Source organism: Glycine max, chromosome 7 (genome assembly GCF_000004515.6).
Source record: "Glycine max cultivar Williams 82 chromosome 7, Glycine_max_v4.0, whole genome shotgun sequence".
NCBI classification, from domain to species: Eukaryota; Viridiplantae; Streptophyta; class Magnoliopsida; order Fabales; family Fabaceae; genus Glycine; species Glycine max.
The window spans coordinates 40,627,794-40,651,839 of record NC_038243.2 but is presented as its reverse complement, the minus strand read 5'-3'; the positions used below and the strand labels follow the sequence as shown (position 1 = coordinate 40,651,839).

The window sequence follows — 24,046 nt, the reverse complement described above, 5'->3', positions numbered from 1 at the left end:
TAAAAAAATGTTAAGTAATTACTAATAAACATGTTGATGAAAATAATATTTTTGTTAATAGCCTTTCCTGGAATATCAATCCCTGGATTATAATTTAGTCTATAAAACAAATAGTCCCTATTGTTAATGCGATTTCCAATGCTAATCTTAACATAATTTTCAATAAAACTTATATTTTATTGATTCTTTAATGAAGGCTCGATTAGGAAGACATCAATTTTATATGCTAGTAATTTAATTCCAAAAGTATACAACGCCATTAACTGAGACTTGAGAGAGTAATAATTTGTTTTTCTTGTTTGTTGACGTGTAAGAATTTGGAAACAGTATAAAAAATTTATAATAATTCATAAATTTTATTCAACCAGTTAGATCCAATTACATTTATTTTTCTAAATTAGTTTAGATGGAAGAGAAACAGTAGTAGAAGATACAAATATGCTGTTTTGAATCTGTTTAATAATGCATGATTGAGATTTGAGAGGAATATAAATAAAGTAAGAAAGAGAAAAAGGAAAAAGAAAATACTTTGTTTTGAAAACAAGTAAATGTCGCAATCCAAATAATATGGACCCAACCGAAACAACGTTCTTCTTCTCACCGTTTCGGAATCAATCCACTGCTCTCTGAATCGATCACACTCTCTTCTTCTTCTTCACGGGCAAAACCATAATTCCTCTCTCCGAATCCACGCGCGATCGGATCCTCGTCGCGTTTTCAAATTCAAATTTTCCCGGCGATCCGATTGATCTCTCTCGCTCGCTCGCTGTTTCCTCCGATCAGCATTGCTCGATCGTGGCACGAAACTTCGGCGATTCAGCGTTTGCATCTGCGTTTCCGTTTCAATGCTCGCAGCGAGAGTGAGGATTCACATTGTTATGGTCGGAAAGCTAGGGTTAACGCCAACGGAGTTCACAATATAGCGTCGTTTTAGAATCTGCGCGTGACTCACGATTTCGGACATGGGAAGCTCGTGGTTGAAGAAACAGTCCTTCGTCATCGGCCCTAAGCCGCCACTGAGCTGGTTGATCCTGTGCTTGATAAGCCTCCTCGCTCTGATAGCAGTTTTGAGTTCTTCTTCGTCCTCGTCCTTGAACACCGCCGTTGGTTCTTCGCCTCGCACCACCACCGCGGAATCGCTAATCTACACGAGCTACAGGAGGATAAAGGAGCAGGCGGCGGTGGGCTACTTGGAGCTGAGGACCTTGTCGAGCGGTGGCGGCGGCGCGCGGCAGAAGGAGGTCGGGCTTTGCGGCAAGGAGAGGGAGAATTTCGTGCCGTGTCACAACGTGTCTGCGAATTTGATTGCTGGGTTTAAAGAGGGCGAGGAGTTTGATCGGCATTGCGAGGTGTATAAGGGAACAGAGAAGTGTTTGGTTCGGCCTCCGAAGGAGTACAAGGCTCCCTTACAGTGGCCGTCTGGGAGAGACGTTATATGGAGTGGAAATGTGAAGATCACCAAAGATCAGTTTCTTTCGTCTGGAAGTATGACCAAAAGGTGCTTCCTTAGTTGCTACTTGCTAGGCTGGGAAATTGACATTGACATCATTTTGGATAAAAATAAAACCATGGTTTTAAATTGGTTAATTGGGGTTGTAGTTGCATTGGAAATATTGATATCACAGAAATTATGAGTATGTCACTGCTGTGGTTGCAGAAGCCTCTCCTGCAAGTTTTTAAAACCCTTATTAGTAGTTATAACTACTGACTGTGAATAGAAAGTTTTTGGGTCTTGCCAACCAGGGTCATGAGGAACTCAAAATAGAAAGCTTTTATTGGAATTCACATTAAAAATCACAGTAGATGTGCATTAATGTCATTGTTTAATGAAAACTTTCCGCTTTTTAAGGGCACTGACTGCATTTGCGACAATATTTTATGGGGGGTTGCGGGGATAAAGGAGTAATTGATTGAATGAAAGTAATGTAGCTTTTGTCTGGTTTTTCTCTGTTGTGATTCATGATTGATTGTTTTTAGTCTTTTTTACTTTGCGCATCGTTTTCTAAAATTTTGTGACGATTTCTCAAGGTTGATGCTACTAGAAGAGAACCAAATTGCCTTTCATGCAGAGGATGGTATGATCTTCAACAGCGTGAAAGATTATACTCGCCAACTTGCGGAGATGATAGGGTTAGGAAGTGACACTGAGCTTCCCCAAGCTGGTGTAAGTCTTACATACACCAAGGCCTAGTTACTAATTGTTGTTCTTTGGGGAACTATAGTGCTTTACATGGACAGGGTTTGCGCAAAATAGTTCCCTGCATTATGAAAGATTATGTTATTTAGGTGCCTATGTTGTTTTAATAATTCTCGTTAAGGACCAGGTTTTTTTCTTCCATAATATATATGACTGATGTATATTAATCACTTCATAACAGATTCGAAATATACTAGATATTAATTGTGGATTTGGTAGCTTTGGAGCTCATTTATTGTCACTGAAAATAATGGCGGTCTGTATTGCGGCATATGAAGCAACTGGTAGCCAGGTTCAATTGTCTCTTGAGAGAGGTCTTCCTGCTATGATTGGCAACTTCATCTCAAGACAGCTTCCATATCCATCATTATCTTATGACATGGTTCACTGTGCTCAGTGCGGCATTATGTGGGTTGAAAAAAGTAATTATACATTTAATGAGCATTAATTACTATTTTATTCTTAAAAAGAGTGATTTACTTGTAGTTGTAGGCATTATAAAATTCTATCTGTCTTTCATAGTATAACTTACATGTTGATGAACAGATTCATATTATATCTTTGTGTATTTTTGAGAGTGAAGTTCTTGTATTTGTTCAAATGTTGTATGAATGACAAATGAGAGAGAAGACCGAGTAAGGTGCACAATATTTGGTGTTGTAGATTGTGAGTCCAAATAGGTATGATTAGGTTATTTGTCACATACTCAAATGTCAAATTAGTGACCAAATCATCAATGATTAAAATGACACAAATGCAGTCGATTGTGTTAGAGATATAAAAACCATTTTTGGCCTTCATCTAACATCTTAAGTTTATGGGATAATTGATCCTTGGGATGTAATAATATTTATAATCAAATGTTTAGAAGTCAGATCCTTGTTACATCCATTATTTATGATTTAACTGAATTTCAACACAAGAAAAAGTGGGCCTATATATAGTCATAAGTTGGTTGCTAATTCATTTTTAAGTAATTTGTTTGTCACCTATTGAATCAATGGCTGAAATAGGTGTCTGAAATGTTTGTATGAGAATTTGACCCATTTTTTTATCTTTTTCTTTCGTTATCTCCATATGTATTACCATTTCCATATACTTTTTCTGTAGTTCCATGACTTTTCTATACCATTGTGAATATCGTTTAACTTCTATGAACTGCTGTCCTTTGCTTTCTAACATTGACTTCATTCTGCAGATGGGATGTTCCTTATAGAAGTGGACCGTGTTCTTAAACCTGGAGGATATTTTGTTTTAACCTCACCTACAAGCAGGCCACAGGGTTCATCACGGGAGAAAAAAAGGATCATGGCAAACCCAATGGAAGGGCTGACCCAACAACTCTGCTGGACTCTTTTAGCTCAGCAAGATGAAACTTTCATCTGGCAGAAGACCGCTGATATTGATTGTTATGCATCTCGGTAAGGATATTTGTATTAACATGGGTGATGTAAATGATAAATAATTATTGTCAATAGACTGTTTATTTGAGATGACTAATATCAACTATCACTAGTTCTGCTATTGGTTTGCTTCATTGAACACTTCCTATTATAACTATAGGTTTTCAATGATATTTGTTTTTTAATTGCAGCAAGCAGCGTACTATACAAGTGTGTAAAGGAGACGATACTCAGTCATACTATCGGCCTCTTCTGCCATGTATAAGTGGGACCTCTAGCAAGCGCTGGATTGCAATACAGAACAGATCTTCTGAATCTGAATTGAGTTCAGCTGAACTTAAAATTCATGGAAAGTATTGTTTCTTAATAGCTTTCTGCTTATGTTTTTCTCCTTGCTTCTTCCCCTCTAAATTTCATTTCCTTTTTATACTGCTTTGCCTTTTCATGAATTTATTTTTATTATTGCAGGAGTTCAGCCTGAAGAATTTTATGAAGACTTCCAATATTGGAGATCAGCTGTTAACAATTATTGGTCATTACTTACACCACTAATTTTCTCTGACCATCCGAAGAGACCTGGAGATGAAGATCCATTGCCTCCATATAACATGATCCGGAATGTTATGGACATGAGTGCTAATTTTGGGGGTTTGAATGCTGCCCTGCTGGAGGAGAAAAAGTCTGTGTGGGTCATGAATGTTGTTCCTGCAAGGGCTTCTAATGCACTTCCTCTTATACTAGATAGAGGTTTTGCTGGTGTCATGCATGACTGGTAAGTTGCTTTTTTGTTGACGATCTAGGCAAGTTGTGTGTGATACTGTGATCTAAACAATGTTTCCAAATACTGAAAAATTTATTCAAGGTATGAAGGAAATACTGTAGAGCTTGAGGGTGATAAACTGATAATACCACTAAAGCCTGATAGATCTATTTCACTTACCCTAGCTCATTCTTATGAAAAATGACAGAAGAGTGGTGTATGCTAGTTGGGAAAGTAACAGTAATTTTTAGTTAATTTACTTTATAAAGATATACGTACATGATATTTTTACTGCTGAGTATGAAAATTTCTGCATTGAAAAGGATTTAGTGATGTTTGTAAAATATGTACAAAATAATACCTCATCAATTCATTATTTTGTAAATTATTAAATGGCATTAGTTCAGCTAATGTAGACTTATTAGTTTAGAGTCCATTGATTTTAGTTATTTTTCATGAAAAATACCTTTTATTTTGAAAAGAAAGTATTTTTAAAAATATTTAGCTTGTTTAAAATCAAATTTCTTATTATTTTGAGAAGCTTTTTTGAGTAGCTTTTGGGAAAAAAAAAGAACTAACTGTAACTATCTTTTACAATGAAAAATATTTTTTATAGTTGTAACCAAACAAATGCTAATCTCTACTTCTCATAAAATCTCTAAAATGTAAATAATTTTATTTTTATTTTTATGAATTCTTAAAATTAATTTCTTAAAAGCTTAAACAAACAGGCATAATATACCAAAGATGAGATACATTCAATACTGAGATTTCAATACCTAATATTCACCTTTACCTTTTAACCTTTATGTCTAGCACACCCTTGCTTTCTTTATTTTGCTTTGCTTTTGAGAATGAATTTGAAGATGAATGTAGGTTACATGCATGCACTTGATCTGTTGGATTTGAAAGTAGACTTAGTTTTATTGTGAAACCCAATTCTAAAGAACATCATCTACCTGTTCGGAGTTCACTCTGTTAATGCATATGAGCTTCAGATAATTCTTTTTTGTATCTGACAACTGATATCAATCTTCAGGTGTGAACCTTTCCCCACCTACCCCAGAACATATGATATGCTTCATGCATATGGACTTATCTCACATCTCTCCTCAGAGAGGTGCAGCATGGTAGACTTATTCTTGGAGATGGATAGAATACTGCGTCCAGAGGTATGATGCCCCTGTTTATATTCATTTTCAGGATTGTTTGCGCAGGAAGGTTTCATCCTTGATTTTTGTACAATGTACATTTTAAAAAAAAAAGAGATAGCAGAACAGTTATCTGGCACCTTCCTTCCTCTTCCTTTCCACCTTTTATTAGGTTTTTTTTTTACATATCCTCCAGAAAGGATGATCTTGGTAGATATTATACAATTCTTTTTCAGTCATTTAATCTAATGATGTATGCTCAATATTGTTGTGATGCTCGTATGAAATACTACCCGTGATCATTATTATAGGAATCTCTTGGAAAGTTTGCCATGGTTCTTTTAAATTGTCTTTAACAATTTTTTTTTCTTTTAAAAAATGCCCATAGTTAATTAGTTACTCAATATTTTTTTCTGGTCCGTGAACGACGAGTGCAGGGAATTAATTTCTTGGATTCTCATGAGAATAGGGGAAGATCACTAGCCAGAACTATCTCTATCATTCACTTTGCTATTTCCTATAGAAAGCAAAATGTTATCACTTAAGTGTAGATACATTAATTAATTAGGTGGAAAGAGAATAAAAGATGATATCCCAATAATTTTAAGGATAATTGTGAAAAAATTAAACAAATTGTTGACAGATTTAATATCACTAATTAAATGAACTAATATCCCCAAGTATTGTGAAGTGCTTAAAGGGCTCCTATATATAAGACTGAAGGTAGTAATTTATTGGATTTGTGCATCTGAATACAAGTAGTTGTCAGTCTCAGTATATTGGCATGGTCAATGAAGCCTAACTTTTTATTACGTTGCATCAATTTTGTAGGGATGGGTCATTCTTTCTGATACAATGGGAGCTATCGAGATGGCTCGCATGTTTGCAACACAGGTACGTTGGGATGCAAGGATAGTTGATCTTCAGAATGGCAGTGACCAGAGGCTACTTGTTTGCCAGAAACCATTTGTGAAAAAATAATTGATGGAGCTCAAGTATATCTCACCATGACAAATGAACACAATTTTTTTTCTCTGGTAATTCCTCGAATCCTTTTTCTAAACATTGTATTTGGTAACATCTTACTTTGGTAAAAGTGGGTAGCATTTAATTTAGTACTATAAAATAAGCATTTTAGATGCATTGGATAGATAATGATGTTCATGATAGGAGGCATGGCCTGAATCAGTTGAAGTAGTTCGTGAATAGAAATCACCTACAGCATGCAACTGAATATTTTGTCATTGTGCAATTTCAGAGAATGGATTGTTTAGTTGGCACATCTTTGTATATACAATGCGCAGAGCCTTGACGTTTTCAATCTTGTCCACAACCGGGTCAGATGATTGAGAAAGCTGTAGATTGCGAAGGTTCATGTTGAATTTAGTTACAGTTTATTTTTTTGGTCTAAGTTTGTAGTCATTCATTTTTCTAATATCTTGTTAGCATTCTTTTTTTTTATTTTTTTATACTTCAATATGTCTTTATCGATCATTGGACTTCTATCACTTCTGTTGAACAATCACAAATTTTTTAGAAAGAATCTGAATGATCATGTAATTCAAGAATGAAGTGGAGATAGGTACCTAACACTCCCCTCGTCTGGATATGCATGTTTTTTTATTCGTTTAGAAATAGCCTAATGATAAAATATTGTCGTTCGGTTTGTTATTTTAAAACTTTAATTCTAGTGGGGTAAAGTTATGTTGTTGTTATTGTTTTTTATTTAAAGTTTTTAATATCTTTTATTTATCATACAAGAGTTTTTTAAAATAAATTTTATTATTTTTAAAATAAGAGAAAATTTATGAAAATATATATTTTTAACTTGGCAAGGTTATTCTCTTGCTCTTATATATCTTGAATGCAATATAAAAATTAAGTTATGTAGTTTTTACAATAACTAAATGGGAGGTAAATCTAGAATAGTTATTACTATTTATAATTTGGAAAAGTAATGAACTATCAAGTCAACATAAGTTCATAATTGAAACATTCTCCAAACGCGAGTACATCCAAAATAGTTATTATTAACAATTCATTTTTGAGAAAATAATTAATTTTAATAACTAAACTGTTTTTGAAAGGATTAAATTTATCCTACATATTTTATTGGCTAAAACACTATTTTATAAATAATTTATTATAACATTTCTTGTGCATAAAATAAGATAATTTTTTAACTAATTTAATCAAATTATAGATTTGGATAAATTTTGTTGTAAAAGTATTTTTGTTACTGTTATTATTAATATTTTTACATAATTTTTAATATCGCAATTTTTCATTCTCTCCACTTTAGATTTTCTTAAAACATTCTGAAAATAAATATTTTCTGAAAATATTTTTTCAAATTGAATACAAAACAATAGATTCCCGAAACTAAAATTTTCCTTCAACTAAATACTTCCTAATTAGTGTGCATTTGGTTTTGTGTTAAGTTGAACCAAAATCACTTAAAAAGTTACCTCAAATGCCAAATTAACATTGAAGCTAGGAATACGCGCATATTTGTGTTATTGTTTTGGGCATCCAAGTCGGGACACCTTAACCTTCATTATTAGCACGATACTCCAACCAATTAAGTTAATAAATCAATTATGTTATAAAATAATTAATATCGTTATATATAACACTAAAATTTCTAATATATATTTAATGCACATGTAAATTTACGTAATAAATTTTGTGACAATTAATTTTTATCTAATAATTAATTTGTTTACATATATAAATTGTAAATAAAAATCATAGGTTTAATAAAAATTTACATATGTAAAAAAATACATTATTAACATATATCTACTAATGCATTTTTTGACCTTATTACAATTAATTTTGATGTAATAATGTATTTTTTTTACATATATAAACATCTAAATACACCATTCAATTAAATACCAAATTTGTTTAATTTTCAATCACTATAATAAACATCTAAATACATCATTTAATTAAATACCAAAATTTTTTAATTATCGATTGCTGTAATAAGCATTTAAATATATCATTCAATTAAATACCATATTTGTTTAATTTTCAATCACTTTAATAAACATCTAAATGCATCATTCAATTAAATATCATATTTGTTTAACTATTAATTACGGTAATAAACATCTAAATACAACATTCAGTTAAATGTCAAATTTGTTTAATTATCAAATTTTGTAAATAAATAAAATATAATTTTTTAAAAAATTCAAAACATACGAATTACCGAACTTCACTGTATATCCGTAAACGACGCACTTACACTACTGGTGACAACAAACACTCACAAAAGGACGTTAACGGAAGCAAGTTACACTAAGGGAGTGCGGTTTTACAAAAAAAGACGTTGCAGAAATGAAAAAGCTAATATGTTATTTATAACAAAAAATACCCATAAGGACATTTTCAGTATTTTAAAAAACTGCTGAGTGTACCATTAAAAATGTTGGGTGCTCCAAGCATTTCTCCAGAGGATTGACTTGCAACCAAATATACATTGTAGTTACGATATTTTTTTCCGGTTAAGATTTTAGACCCATTTTAAATTTAGGTTATAATATGCATGTATTGTGTTGGCAACATTCTTCCAATCATACTCGGTCATACAATCATTTCACTATTCAAAATAATACTTAAGATACTTAGATAAGAAATTAAAATAACTTTTCTATAAAATATTTACATCATACAATTGAGTAGGACTCTCATTCCTTACCTGGAATAGTGATGTCCTGTCCGATTGTGAAAGTAGTTTTCTGTATAACATAGAGAAATCAAGGATAATGATGTCCTATGCATCCAAAAAACCAAGTTAAACTAAAAGAGAGAAGATAAACTGATGAGAATCCTAAAACTGGCTAGAGGCAGAGTCACTATCAAGACTATTAATTGTTGCTAAAGGCCTAGATTAATTTGAAGGCCCATAATAAATATGTTCTAATTTTTTATTTATAATCTTTTTTTTGGCCCAAATTATTTTGAAGGCTCATGTCTATTTTTATCTTTTTGTTCAGATACACTATAAGTATTAGCTTTTGTTTTCAATAAAGAAAACTTTTGGCATTTTCATAAAATTTGGTGAGAGCTTCTCTCTGGGTTCCTTGTTGAACCAATCTCAAACTTATCAAGGTAATCCTTGTGACGTCTACCCTGACTTATCTTCCTTCACTGGAAGTGGCGTCATCCAAAATCTCTGTAGCCTGTATCAAGCAATCCGCTCCTAGTCAGGATCACATCATCAGGTATCAGAGCTTCGACTCTTGATGCAGGTTCTATCCTATCCAATTCTTTTTTTCTTTCTTTGTAATTTGTCCAGGTTCATGTTTTGTCCTTGTTCTGTTATTTGTTTTCTTGTTTGCGTCTTGTTGTGTTCTTGTTTGTGTCTTTGTTTCGTTCTTGTTCTAGTTCTTGTCACGTTTTTGTTCTTGTTCTTGTTTCTTGTTTCTTTCAGATTTTGTGTCCAAAAAAAAATCTATTTGAGTTTTGTTTCAAGTTAAAAAAAAAGTTGTAGAAATTTTGAAAAAAAAAAGAGAAGAAAAGAAAAAAAAAGTGGGTGTTTGATCTTTGAACACGAAATTGAGGCAGTTAGAGACATTTTTTTGTTTGGCAAGTCTGTTATTCAAATCTTTTTTATTCTATCTGTTATCTTATCTATTATCTTATTTTTTTATCTTCCTTGTTTATTCTATTTATTATCTAAATTTGATCTGTTATCCAAATCAAATCAAATCAAAATTTGTTATCCAAATCAGATCTATTATCCAAATCAAATCCAATTTGCTATCCAAATCAAGTCTAATCTGTCATCCAAATCAAATCCAATCTGCAATCCAAATCAAGTCTAATATGTTATCCAAATCAAATCTAAATCCAAATCAAGTCTAATCTGTTAACCAAAATCAAATCTGATTTGTTATCCAAATTAAATCTACTACACAGTCTGTGATAATTAAATTGTCTTTCCTGTTATATACCTTGTGTGTCTAATTTGATTCATCCAGGAACTTAAGAGGGAGTGAGTGGTAAAAGGCAAGAGTGAAAACATCACACAAAAGCCTATATTGAGAGCATAAAACACGAGTGAACTACCATCAAAGAGAGAAACACGTGAGTATAGTGTGGTGAGGTCCTGAATCTTTTTTTTTTAAATTATTGCAAAATTCTTTGTTCCTTAATCATGGCAGGAGCTGGTGACAATGGTGGTGTATATCATCAACTGGACGGATCTCAGCGCTTATTACTGGAAGCGATGACTACACAAATACAACGTTTGTTGAACCGTAACAATGAAGAGCTCTACAGGCGAATAGAAGGACTAGAGCACCAAATGAATCCAAATGCTGGGAGACCTTATGGTGGCAACAACGTTCCAATTGATTTCAAAATGTTGTAATCGATTACAATGTTTCGGTAATCGATTACCAGTGTGTTTGAACGTTGAAATTCAAATTCAAATGTGAAGAGTCACATCCTTTCACAAAAAAAAAAGCTTTGTGTAATCGATTACACTGATTTGGTTATCGATTACCAGTGATAGTTTCTGAACAAATCAAAAGATGTAACTCTTCAAATAGTTTTTGACCTTTTCAAATTGGTTTTAAGATTTTCTAAAGGTCATAACCCTTCTAATGGTTCTCTCGACCAAACATGAAGAGTCTATAAAAGCAAGGCTTTGTTTTGCATTTCACAATCCATCTTTTCCAATTCATTCTTTACACAAGCAATTTTTCCACATTGATTTCTAAATCTCTTTGAACTTCTTCTTCTTCTTCCTTTGTCAAAAGATTTCTAAAGTTTTCTGATTTTCTAAACCTTGAAAACTTGTGCTATTCATTCTTTACATCGCTTGTGGATCAGTTCTAGTCGAGGGTACATCCACTAGGTTGTTCAAAGAAAACAATGGAGGGTACATCCCTTATGGATCTTTGCTTGTAAAAGGATTTTTACAAAGTTGGAAAAGAAATCTCAAGGACCGTAGGTCGCTTGAGGACTGGATGTAGGCAGGGATTGTTGCCGAACCAGTATAAAAACTCTTGTGTGTTTGTCTCCTTCTTCCCTACTCTTTTAATTTTCGCTGTGCATTTTAATTCCCGCTTTTACTTTTGGTTAAGTTTCTTTTCTACTATTTATTTACTTAACAACATAGTAAAAGTCTTAGAATAGTAAATTTTTAATTAGTAAATGTTTAGGAATAATTAATTCAACCCCCCTTTCTTAATTATTATGAGGCCACCTGATCCAACACAAATCACCAACATGCATAATAATTATCCATGCTCCTAGAAAAGGATTGTAAAGGGACACTTGATTTCCAATCACCTCATAGTTCATTTCCTTTTCAAAACAAAATTTGATGGTCCAAAGGAAGAAAAATCAGATTGGCAATAAATCTCATGCATAAGATTATTTTGTTTAATCAAAATTTAAATTTTAAAAAATAGATATTTTGAAATTGTTCTAGACATTTTCCTTTTTTGCTTCCTCTATAGGTTTATTGCCAATCTGAACCAAAGCATTTTGAGTTTCAGTGCCATTATCATTTTCCTTTTTTGCTTCCTATATAGGTTTATTGGCTGTAAGAGAAGATAAAGATTCAGGCAGGGTCGTCTAGACACAAAGTCTGAAACTGTATGTGATTTCGGAGTATAGGAGTCTTTTAACAAAAACTCTACAAGTTCTCTTCTAAGAGATGGTAAGCGTGTGGGAGGAATACTTTTGCGGCCTACAATTATATTCAATAGAATAACAGATGAATCATCACTATGAAGTATTATTGGAATTGTTTTAAAGCAAAAAACAAATACAAATAAATAAAGAGATTAAAGAACAGGGAAAAATATTACCTGGTGGGATGAGAAGACCTATAAAGCAGTACTTGAGATAAACCAACATTCGATGCCTATTAAAAGAAGAGACAAGAAGAAAAATACATATTTAGACACTTAATGAACTTAGGAAAAAACTAACAGTTTTCACTTTGAAGAAATTTAATGAACAAACTGTTGTTTTCTGTTTTCATGTACACATTAGAGAGAGCCACTGATTAATTGTAATCAATGCAAGTATCTAATTAAAATAAGTGTCTAAAAATTATGTATGAAGGCTTCAAGAAAGATCAGAACTGGAGCCAAATAAGAAGGTCAATGGACAAGTTGCAAGTAGCTATAAAGTTCATTCAGAGTCAAATACATTTTCAATATGATCTTTCTTTTGTTATTATTGGCTACCAATGAATAAGAAATAGTCCTTTCTTTTTTTACCTTCATGCAGGAAGTTGAAACAGAGGGCTAATGTTTGAACTAGGAATGTTTAAGAGACATTCCCATCTTTAATTAGGTAACTAGCACTGCCACCACCTCAGCTTGTTTTCTTGCTATACTCATAGTTACACTGCTTATACCAACATTCTCCGATGACTTGACATATTTTCTTTTAACTTGGAAGAATACAAAAAAAATCCACAAATTTCACAAATTCGCATATTGGCATTCACAAACAATACAATGGATATAGAGAAAGCAAAATAAGTATACTATAATAATAAGGAGAACGGCAACATACCCGAGCGCAGTAGCACTTTCCTTTTGGCTATTTTGTAAGACAGCAAACAACTCCTCTAGAGGTGCCCTAAAATCATCTAATCCTTTATTGAAGACATACACCAAAGTCTATTTGGATCATGAATCATATCCCAAATATGTTTTCCTAGAAGGGAAATGTTTGCCACTCTAGCCGTCCGAACCTCTAAACCACCATTAGCTCCCGATATAGTTATTGTTTCCAATGACACCCAATTAGATGTGGGCTTCCCCCAGATGAAACCACGAACAATTTGGTCAATTTGATCTCATATACCTTATGGCATCAAGCAATTCTGTATTACATATGTAGGAATGGTCGAGATAACTCATTTGGCTAAAGTTGCTCACCCCGCACGGTTCAAGAGCTTCTGCTTTCAAACCGCCTATTTCCCTTGAATTTTCTCAATGATGAAGCTGAAATATGACTTCTTTGCTCTACCAATAAGAATGGGAAAACAAAGCTACCTATCTATCTTGTATGTATGGGTGAAACCAAGGATGGAATCCAATCTCTCAACTTTAGCCCTTGGAACATTCTTAGATGGAAGGAACTTGGATTTCTGAATATTAATTTTAAACCCAGCTGCCAATTAGAAAGCGTCTAAAGTTTGTTTGATTAACATAGCTTGAGAGGAGGTTTCCTTGATGAAAAGCAGACATTCATTAGAGAAACACAAATGAGAGACTTTAGGTCTTGATATTGATATAGAGACTGGTTCCCAAACCTGAGCATCCACTTTCTCTTGGATAAGAGCCAATTTCTCCATGTACAAAACAAACAAGTAAGGGGACATAGGTTCCTTTGTTGTAAGCCCTGCAAGGGATGGAATTGATCCATAACTTCATTATTCCACTTTAGTGATAAGGCGACCTCAGTAGTACAACTCATGATAAGGTCAATAATTTTCTATGGAAAACCAAAATCAGTAAGAGTTAATTTCAGAAAGTCCCAATCAATTCTATCATAGACCTTCTCAAAATTGATCTTATGCATAAGATACCCAATTTTTCCTTTTTTATTATGCATGTGATGAGCAATCTCTTGAGCAATAATGGCATTATTTGAAGACCCCCATTGAGGGATAAAATTTCTTTGCAGCAGACCAATGAGATTATCTAAGTGAGGTCTAATACAATAGACCAAAACTTTAGAAATGATTTTAAGGGTCACATTGCACAAACTAATAGGCCTAAAATCTTTTAAAGAAATAGAAGAATTCGCCTTAGGAATAGGCACACTAAGAGTTTCAGTCAACTTGGATTAATGGAACCTGAAGTGAAAGCATGAGACACTAGATCCCAAAGATGAGAAGAAATACTATCCCAATAAGTAGGATAGAAGATGGGTTGGACACCATTTGGACATGGTGCTTTATAGCGATTCATAGAGAAAAGAGCTCGTCTAACCTCCACTTTTATAACCGTCAGAAGCAACTCATCATGCAAGTCCCCATTAATTTGAGGAATATTAGACAAAGAGAGGGAGTAAGGAAGGCATTGATCATTATTTTGAAAAAAGCCACAACTTCTGTTTTCAAAATTTCTTCATCCATACACTAGATGCCACCAATATCAAGGCAGATAATTTTATTTCTCCTTCGGCGAGAAATGCTTTTAGTATGGAAAATTTGTGTTTTTATTCCTATACCTAACCCACTGCTCCCTGAATTTTTGGAACCATAACATCTCCTCTTAGGCTAGAACTTGGTTGTATTGAAGCAGAAAGTCTTTCGTCAAATTCTCTAATTGTTTATCATAAGCCAAATCCAACTCCCTAAGAATGCCTCTCAAGCGTCCCTCCAATTTCCTTTTTCTTTTAAAAATATTACCAAACACTTTTTCGTTAAAATCCTGAGCATTGGATTTAATCTAATCAAGTTTATGCTATATATTACCTGAAGTGATTCCAACTAGCTTCCACCAATGCATTATAATCCGGGTGGGAGACCCATGCCGCATGAAAATTAAATTTATTCTTCTTACTTTTTGCCTTCAAACAACTCGAAATGAGGGGATGATCAGAGGTTTGAGTTGGAAGCATCTCAACAAGATCATGAGAAAAAGAGGCACACCTATCCGGACCCCTTTTCAACTAAATATCCAACATATTACAGTTATCCATCATATCAGTAAAAAGGAGAGCTATAAAATAGAAAAGACTCCCCTGGTGACCTCTTGAGCAGTAAGAATCTCATTAAAATCACCTAACATCAACCACAGACCAGTACATAAAATTCTAATGTCTATAAGATGATCCTAGAGCAGCTTCCTAGCAATAGGGTTCAAAGAAGCCTATTTAGCAAAACAAAACCAACTGACATTCCTTCTCTGAAGACGAAAAGTAACGGATTGAGTGAATTGATCTACCAACACAAATTGAATATTTTGAATACAAGATAAGACCCATATTCCCCTAGAATGGCCCTGAGCTTCTTGAACAAACACTGGTTTATAGCCAAAAGGCATCCACTATTTATCCACTCAACTAAAAGGCGCATGAGTTTCATAGAGAAGAAAAATAAAAGGGTGATGTAATTTAACTAAGTCACGAATGTGACACTGATACGAACCTTCAACCAACATAGGAAACAACAGAGGAAGCAGGAAGCAATATAGTTAAACAGGGGGTGCAAGAAGAAAAGAATCCCAAAAGAAAAATCACAAAACCAACTTACCTCAACGACTACGTGTGAGGAAGGTGTGGTGAGGCCAACTTCTAGAATATCCTTGGCTTGATCGTGGTCTGCTAGCAGGGGACAGGAGTATCAAATCCGCTATTGCAATGTTTTTCTAAGAATCATTCTGTCTTTAGGAAGTATTATATATAGCAATGTAAATAACAAGCAAGGATCAGAAATGAAATAACAATTTACCTTCCTATTAAGTTGTCTTCTTCCCTTTCCTTTATCTTTTGTGCTGGAGGTCCCTGGTTCCTCGAAAACCAGCTTCTGAGTTCCCAACAATTGGTGCTCTCGTTGATTGTCATCCATAGCTTACTCACCCAATCCTCCCCACCTCGCTGATGTCCTTGCCCGTTTAGGAGACACCATGCACAACATGTCTCTGAAACTGGACGGCATCCTCACCCGCCTTACCCCTGTTTCTCCTTCCACAACCAACCCCATACCCATTCCTTCCAACTCCATTACTGTACCTGCAACAACATATAAAATGAAACTCAATATTCCAAGGTTTGATGGCACAAAAACACTTGGTTGGATCTTTAAGATCAACCAGTACTTTGAATATCATAACACACCGGAAAAGGATTGCCTCACCATAGCCTCCTTTTACATGGAAGGTCGAGCTCTCGCTTGGTTCTAGTACATGACCAGCAACGCTCAATTTACATCATGGCCAGCATTTCTACAAGCCCTGCAAACGAGGTTTGCGCCATCTCAGTATGATGATCCTACAGGCACATTGTTCAAACTAACACAGAAGGGATCAGTAGTAGAATACCTGTCGGAGTTCGAGGACTTGGCAAATAGGATAATCGGCTTGCCATCGCCATTCCTCTTGGCTTGCTTCATCTCAGGCCTGTCCCCGGAGATCCACCACGAGGTACAAGCGCATCAGCCTTTCACCCTGGTTTAGGCCGTCGGCCTGGCTCGCCTCCAAGAGGAGAAGCTCTCAGACTATCGTCCACCTTCTCGCCCACGTCCTCCACCACTTCCCCTTCCGCCAGGACATCCCCCCGCGTTATCACCACTTTTGCCGTCACCTCCCCGTACCCAGCCACCACCAGTGCGCCGCCTGACACCTGAAGAGCTAACCTCACGCCGGGAGTGAGGCTTGTGTTTCACGTGCGATGAGAAGTACCACAGAGGGCATCGCTGCGCCACTAGGGTTCTTCTCCTAATCGTGGAGAAAGACAAACCCTCGTGGGTTAATATAGAACCAGGCGACTCGAACCCGGCTCTTGACCCACCCGATAGCCCATCACAATATCAGGCCCAAATCAGCCGGAACTCCCTTTTGGGCCATTTGGCCCCAGAAGCATTGTGATTGACGGGCCTCATCTCCGGCCACCACGTCACTGTCCTCGTTGACGACGGGCGTACTCTCAACTTCGTTCAGCCCCAGGTTTCGACTTAGTTGGGCTTACCTTGCCAGCAGACAGAGTCACCCCTGTGGGTCATGGTTGTCAACGGCCAATACTTGGAGTGCACCAGCCTTTGTGAAGATGTTTCAGTCAAGATTCAGGACACTTCTTTTAACCTCCATTTATACATACTCCCAATTTCAGGCGCTAACATTATTTTCGGTGTGCAGTGGCTTAAAATGCTGGGTCCCGTGCTTACCAATTATAACACCTTGGTCATGCAATTCTTTTATCAGGATCGCCTCGTGGTGCTACAAGGTGAACATGAAACACAGTTAGGCTATCTTACCCACAATCAACTTCGTCGGATTTGCCGTCATCAGTCAGACACATCGTACTTCCACATAACGATGTTGACTGACCCTATGCTAAGCCCCACCAATTTTGATCCACTATTGGAGATTCAACACCTTCTCCGTAACTTCGAGCTCCTCTTCCATCAGCCTCAAACCTAGCCTCCGGCAAGAACGACGAACCACCATATTCATCTTTTTCCCCACTCATTGCCGGTGAACGTCTACCCATATCGCTACCCCCACTATCAGAAGCAAGAGATAGAAGCTCAGGTGGACTCCATGTTGCAAAAAGGGCTCATCAAACCCAGCACGAGCCCATTCTCGTCGCCGGTGTTGCTCGTCCGTAAATTCGATGGCACATGGCAGTTCTGCGTGGATTACCGCGCTCTGAACACGATCACTGTCAAGGATCGATTCCCCATACCCACCATAGATGAATTACTTGATGAATTAGGAGGCGCCCAATGCTTTTCAAAGCTTGATTTGTTGCAGGGGTACCATCAAATAAGAATGTAGCAAGATGAGATACATAAGACCGCATTCAGGACTTACCACGGCCATTACGAGTTTAAAGTAATGTCGTTTGGACTATGCAATGCGCCCTCTTCGTTCCAAGCCACCATGAACATGCTCTTCAGACCATATCTCTGGCAGTTCATTATCATCTTCTTCGATGATATTTTGATCTATAGCCCCTCCTTTGAGGCTCACTTACACCATTTACAAACAGCTTTTTAGGTGTTGTTGGACAATAAATTTGCTTTAAAATTAACCAAATGTTCCTTTGCGCAGCCACAGGTGGAATACCTTGGCCACATGGTTTTCGGACAGGGGGTGGAACAGGTCGCTTCGAAGATTGCCGCCATTCAACAATGGCCTCCTCCATGCTCCACCAAGGCAGTTAGAAGTTTCCTCGGGCTCGCCGGATTTTACAGGAAATTCATTCAAGGGTATGCGACAATTGCGGCACCATTGGTAGCAGTTACCACCCTTGAATCCTTCCAATGGTCTCCTCAAGCTCAGGCCGCCTTTGACAACCTCAAACAAGCTCTGTCAACTGCCCTTATCTTAGCTTTGCCAGACTTCACTAGGCCCTTCACCGTTGAGACCGACGCTTCGGGAGTAGGGATGGGTGCAGTCTTATCCCAGAAAGGACACCTCATCGCCTTCTTCAGCAAGCTGTTTACCTCCAAGCTCTTGGGTGCCTCAGCCTATGTTTGTGAATTATGTGCCATCACCATCGCCGTGAAGAAATGGAGGCAGTACCTGCTTGGCCATCACTTTATCATCATCACGGACCATAGAAGCCTTAAAGAGTTGTTGACTCAGGTAATCCAGACACCTGAGCAACATATGTATTTGGCCAGATTATTAGGTTATGACTATGAAATTCAATACCGCTCCGGTAGTCACAACCAAGCAGCTGATGCCCTGTCCCGCCTACCAGAATCTGAGTCATCCCTGTCCATGATCCTCTCAATGCCATCCTTGACCTTCCTGGAGGAACTTTGTCAGCAGTTGGAAGACAACCAGGAGTATCGCATTCTGCGTCAATCCCTTCGAGACAATCCCCAGCAACATCCCCAGTTCACCCTTTCTCAGGATTTGGTGCTTCACTCTGGTCGAATTTGGTTACCAAGGGATATCCCAATTGCTCCTATATTGCTTGTTGAATACCATACCACTCCGATAGGGGGCCACGCCGGAGTCACTAAGACCCTGCCACACATATCGAAAAACTTCCATTGGGCAGGGTTCCGCGAAGATGTTAAAAGGTTTGTGGCAAATTGTATCGATTGTTATAGTATGTAGCATTGTTTATCATGGTTTGTATTGGGACAATACTCTTATTTCGAGGTTGCTTATTCTTCATATCGAACTTGGGGCGTTGTGGATTGGACACGTGCTTGATAGGTGGCCCAACATCCATGGACTTTCCACCAATAAAGAAGCCTTTGGATTGCCCATCATCTATCTCCTATCAATGGTCTAATTTGAATTATTGGCATTTATTTTCAAATCATTTCATTCTTGGTTAGATGATTGATAGGCATAGTGCCACGATAGATGGGTGTGCAGGAAGTAGGAACCAACATAAGAAGGCCCAATAGGAATATCAAAATACCCAGGCACTTGGACGATTTTATCCGCTAACAGAATCTGTTTGGATTTAGTGCTGAGGCTCGAGGCTAGGAAAAACAACTTTTCTGTTATTGCATTTACGATTTCTGTTATTACTTTGCTTTCTTTTATTGTTTCTGTTATGTTATCCTTTAGCCTTTTAGTCATTTAGCTCTTGTAATCAGCTATATATATCCTTGATTGTACCAAGGAAGAAACAAGAAAGAAAATAACTATCTCTCTTTCTCTTACTTTGTTCTTGGAGGTTCTCCCGGGTCCTCAAACTCTTGGGTCTGTTCTTGGGCTCCTAACAATGATCCATTACGATTTTTGCGCCTAACCACCATCCACTCATCCTGAGGTTGGGTTCCACCTTCGGACGAAACATTCATGTTCCCTGTAGGCACAGGTAGGGTTCCTTTGGCCAACAATAAAATAGTTTACTATTTTGCATAGTTATTCTTTTAACATTCTAACTATTTTATCCCTTCAATATTGTTAGTTAGCAAGTTTAATAGCTGGACATTAAGATAATTTTCATATGTGCAAAAGCCATGGGTTTCCTGAACCACAATGCCATTCCTACCGTGCCTTTGAAAACACAAACAAGCAACAATGAAGTTCACAAACTCATACAAGCATTTGTTGCAAGTTTTGTTCATTTTCAGCAAGCTTAAATAAGCTCTAAGACAATTGATTCTACACATATATTACAATTTGCTTGTGTTTGAAATTATGTATTAAGCATAGACAACACACTTGACCTGTGCAATATTCCACGGGAAAAGACTAGTGAAGTTCATAATGTCACTTCATAACATATTTAGACGAAACACACTAGAAAAAGGTTAGTTTCTTCTCCTTGCAGCCGCAGCCAGAGGAAACCTTGAGCTTCATGTGTCCACACTCATCAATAAAATTAGATATGCATGATGCAGTTACTTATCAACCAAAGTAATATACATCATCCTCAAACTTACGGACAATAAACCCTAAGCTAAGATAGAAAAGAGAGCATATTGATTTACCTCTTGAACTTTGAAACAACCATTTTTGTCAACCAATTAAAAGGTAAATGAGAGCTTGGCATTTCTTCTCCTTTCAGCTGAAGCCACTTCTTTGACATGCGCAAAACAGACACAAAGTGAGTCGGTGAGTAAAAAAGGAAAAGAAATTGAAGTAAAAAAAAATTACAAAACAGCTGGCATGAGCACGACAATAAGTGTGCGGCGGCGTGTGGAATGGTGGTGTGGGCTCAACGACAGCGACGTGACAATACGGGTGAGAGGACGGCATGATGATGTGCGACAATAGTGAGCATGCGACGGCAACGTGGGCGTGAGCGTGTGACGACAATGAGGGCAAACGTGAGTGATTGAGAGTCTGGCTAGGGTTGGGTTTTTTATTTTGTGTAAAATTTTAATTTCCAATGGATACATATTTCATGGGTAAAATCCAATAGTAATTTTTAAATGTCTGACAGAACAAAATCCCTGGGTAAACGTTCGTCAGTAATTTATACTTTCCCACAGAAAAATTATATGTTGGTAATTCAAACATTTTCGGGCGAAATATAATCCCTCAGTAAATTTCGTTGGTAATTCAAACATTTCTAACGAAATACATTCCTGGAAATATTCTATCGATAATAACGATTTTTCTTGTAGTGTTAATAGCTTTAGTGTTTTTTGAAACCCTACTTGAAGTAACATTTTTAAAATACTAGAACAATCAATTTTACCAAATACTTATAATTCAATAAGCTAGGAAAAGTTAACTTATTAAATTATAGGTGTTTGATTATTAAATTATAAGTGTTTGATAAAACTAGCTCTTGAATTAACTGAAAAGTATAAAATGACAAAAAAAAATCATGATTTATTTTAAAAATGTTTATTAGAAATTTTGATATATAAATATATTAAGGATAAAAAAAAAAATATATAAAAAACTAGAAACTAACGTTTAAAAAATGATACTTTAAATAGCGTTTCAAAAAATGTTAAAAATTATCAATAAGCTACAAAAAATTTATTTACCGAACAAACAAACAAATTTTTTATGCAATAAAAAAATAAAGACTAACTTAAATGTTTTATCAAACATAACATTATATTGAATTTTAATGATTTTTTTAAAGAAATTATGAATAATTAAAAATAACTTTGTATTACTTAAACACATAATTTAGACCCTTTTAATGTCACGGATTTTCAATTTGGTCTCTATGTATAAAATCTTACTAAATTGGTTTTTATACATGCAAATATTATCAGTTTTGTTCCTATCATTATACTTCAAGTGTTATCTTCTCAACACATTCTTAATTTGCTCCCTTTAAGTGTGTAGCACATTGTTAACGGACGGAAATCCTCCAAAATCCTATCTTCTTCCCTATCTATCCATAAATAATCTTATGCCAGGTGAATTAAAATTATACATGTCAGCATTAATTGTTACATATATTTTAACTTTCTTACCTTGGTCGCCAGAGAGATCCTTCCTCTTCTTGTTCCCTTATTCTTTCGATAACCCTCTCGCTGTTACTGCCTCTCCAACCCACTTTCTCATGGATCAATTTTCGCATCTCCACTACCCACCAATTTTTGAATCTCGACTAGCTCGCCAAATCCATATCGGTGCATCAAGTTCGATCTGTGTGTTCTCATTCCTCATCAACACCTCCTTCCTTTACAGACATACCTACTGAGACCTCCTGGTCATTAAACTGTACGTTTCCCATATTTGGAGGATGGTAATTTTGATGTTGTTGAACATCGTCGACCATGAAATTGTTGCTTCTTATGGAAAACGTGTTTGCGGCTTCTCGTGTTTGAGGTTGACAAACCAGTGTTGTTGCTTTGCTTGTAATTCTCTTTCCCCGTATGCTACGATGTGGGGAATTCTCCCATGAGTGTGAAGTAAATCAATTAAAACAAACAAGAATAGAGAGGGGGAGTAAGTGGAGAACAAGGAATTTGTGTTGCAGGCAAATTGAGAGGTGGGCCAAGAAGAAGGGGATGGGGTACTCACTAGCATGTTGTGAAATCTGGTCTAGTCATTGATCCAATGGAGATAATGGATTAATGGTCCAACCGGTGAATTATTAATTGATCTAGTTTGATTCGGTATATATTAAAACTTTAAAATTATATGTGTATTTATTATATATAAGTATATAACTAGTATTATTTGAGTCATAAAAGTTTATCCATATTTCAAAATTCAAAATAATAATTAATAATAATAAGACATTAAAACGACTTAGAGATTGTCCATTTTTTGTAAGACCGGCGGGGTTGGATTGATCAGTCCAACTAGGATCCGGTATCTAACTGGCTGAGTCAATTGCATAATCAATTTAATAGTAGAACCGATCCGATTAGGTCATCGAATTCTGATTGGACCGATCCAATTTGCCGGATCAAACTGGGTTCCACAACTGTGCTCACTAGTCAGTGAAATGACTCATGTTTTGAGAAATTCAGAAAGTGAAGAGGAGTCAGAAGCATAATGACACTTGTTTTTGTGTTCTAAGGGCATTCAAATTTAAAATTGCCAACATGTAAAATTTTATTTGATGTAGTGCAATATGATTTGAGGGACAGGAAAGGAGACAAGATTTTGGGACATGTAATTTCAACCCATGACATATAGTCCTGTACGTGTCATGCATTTTTTTTTATTTGATCTCTATATCTAAAAACTTATTAAATTAGTCAAACATTATTAGTTTGGTCTTTATCAGTATACAATGATCATTAATTTCATTACACATTCTTAATTTGATTCTTATATTTATAGTGCATTCTTAATTTGGCTCTTACCTATATGAATCAAATTAAAATTGTATTACACGTATAATAACCATATTAAGAATATCTAAGGAAGTTAACGACAATAAAAACAAAACTAATAAAGTTTAGAACTAATTAAATTACACATATAATAATTGATTTAATAAGTTTAACATATAAAAACTAAATTGAGAATTCACGACAAGTACATGAACTAAATAAATTATATGTTTAACTTAGATTATTTATTATAAATTCAAAATATAATTTATATGTTCAAAACTATTTATTTATTAAGAATTTTAATTACAATATAATTATATATTTAAAATAATGTCAGAATAAAAAATATTAAAAATAATTTATTTATTTATTTATTATAAATTTTAGTTATATAAAATTAAACATTTATTATGTACAATAGAAATTATGAAATTCTAGTTTTGTTATATATTTTTTTGGTGAATATACTAGTTTTATTACATATTCTTGAACTTATCAAAATTCGAAGCCGACACATGTTAGGGTGGACGTGATTAAGGTAGGTTCCTAGATTTCACACGTCAAATTAAGAGTGACCTTTATTAGAAAAATAAAAGAGGAGACCTACAAAATAAAGAACTACGACGCTTAAGTAAATGT

The 24,046-nt window shown here is 35.4% G+C and overlaps 1 protein-coding gene and 1 long non-coding RNA gene across 3 annotated transcripts; one reads left to right on the top strand and one right to left on the bottom strand.

Moving 5' to 3' along the window:
* The first annotated feature begins 513 nt into the window (after positions 1-513).
* Positions 514-7,173, top strand: LOC100812239 (probable methyltransferase PMT5). The gene is made up of 9 exons (XM_006583887.4): positions 514-1,498; positions 2,029-2,164; positions 2,379-2,619; positions 3,396-3,618; positions 3,792-3,949; positions 4,069-4,372; positions 5,400-5,532; positions 6,343-6,548; positions 6,770-7,173. Exons 1-8 carry the CDS (start codon positions 963-965, stop codon positions 6,490-6,492), a joined length of 1,881 nt encoding a protein of 626 aa, XP_006583950.1. The 5' UTR covers positions 514-962; the 3' UTR covers positions 6,493-6,548; positions 6,770-7,173.
* Positions 7,174-9,015: 1,842 nt separating this feature from the next.
* Positions 9,016-22,652, bottom strand: LOC102664532 (uncharacterized). Of its 2 annotated transcripts, XR_005892390.1 has the most exons (8): positions 22,088-22,652; positions 16,548-20,724; positions 16,364-16,460; positions 15,959-16,239; positions 15,761-15,828; positions 13,066-13,899; positions 12,348-12,403; positions 9,061-9,260 (listed from the first exon to the last, which is right to left on the bottom strand). It is a non-coding gene; the product is annotated as an uncharacterized lncRNA (long non-coding RNA). The 2 variants fall into 2 exon arrangements; XR_005892391.1 differs by lacking the exon at positions 13,066-13,899 and having other exon boundaries at positions 9,016-9,260.
* Positions 22,653-24,046: the final 1,394 nt, after the last annotated feature.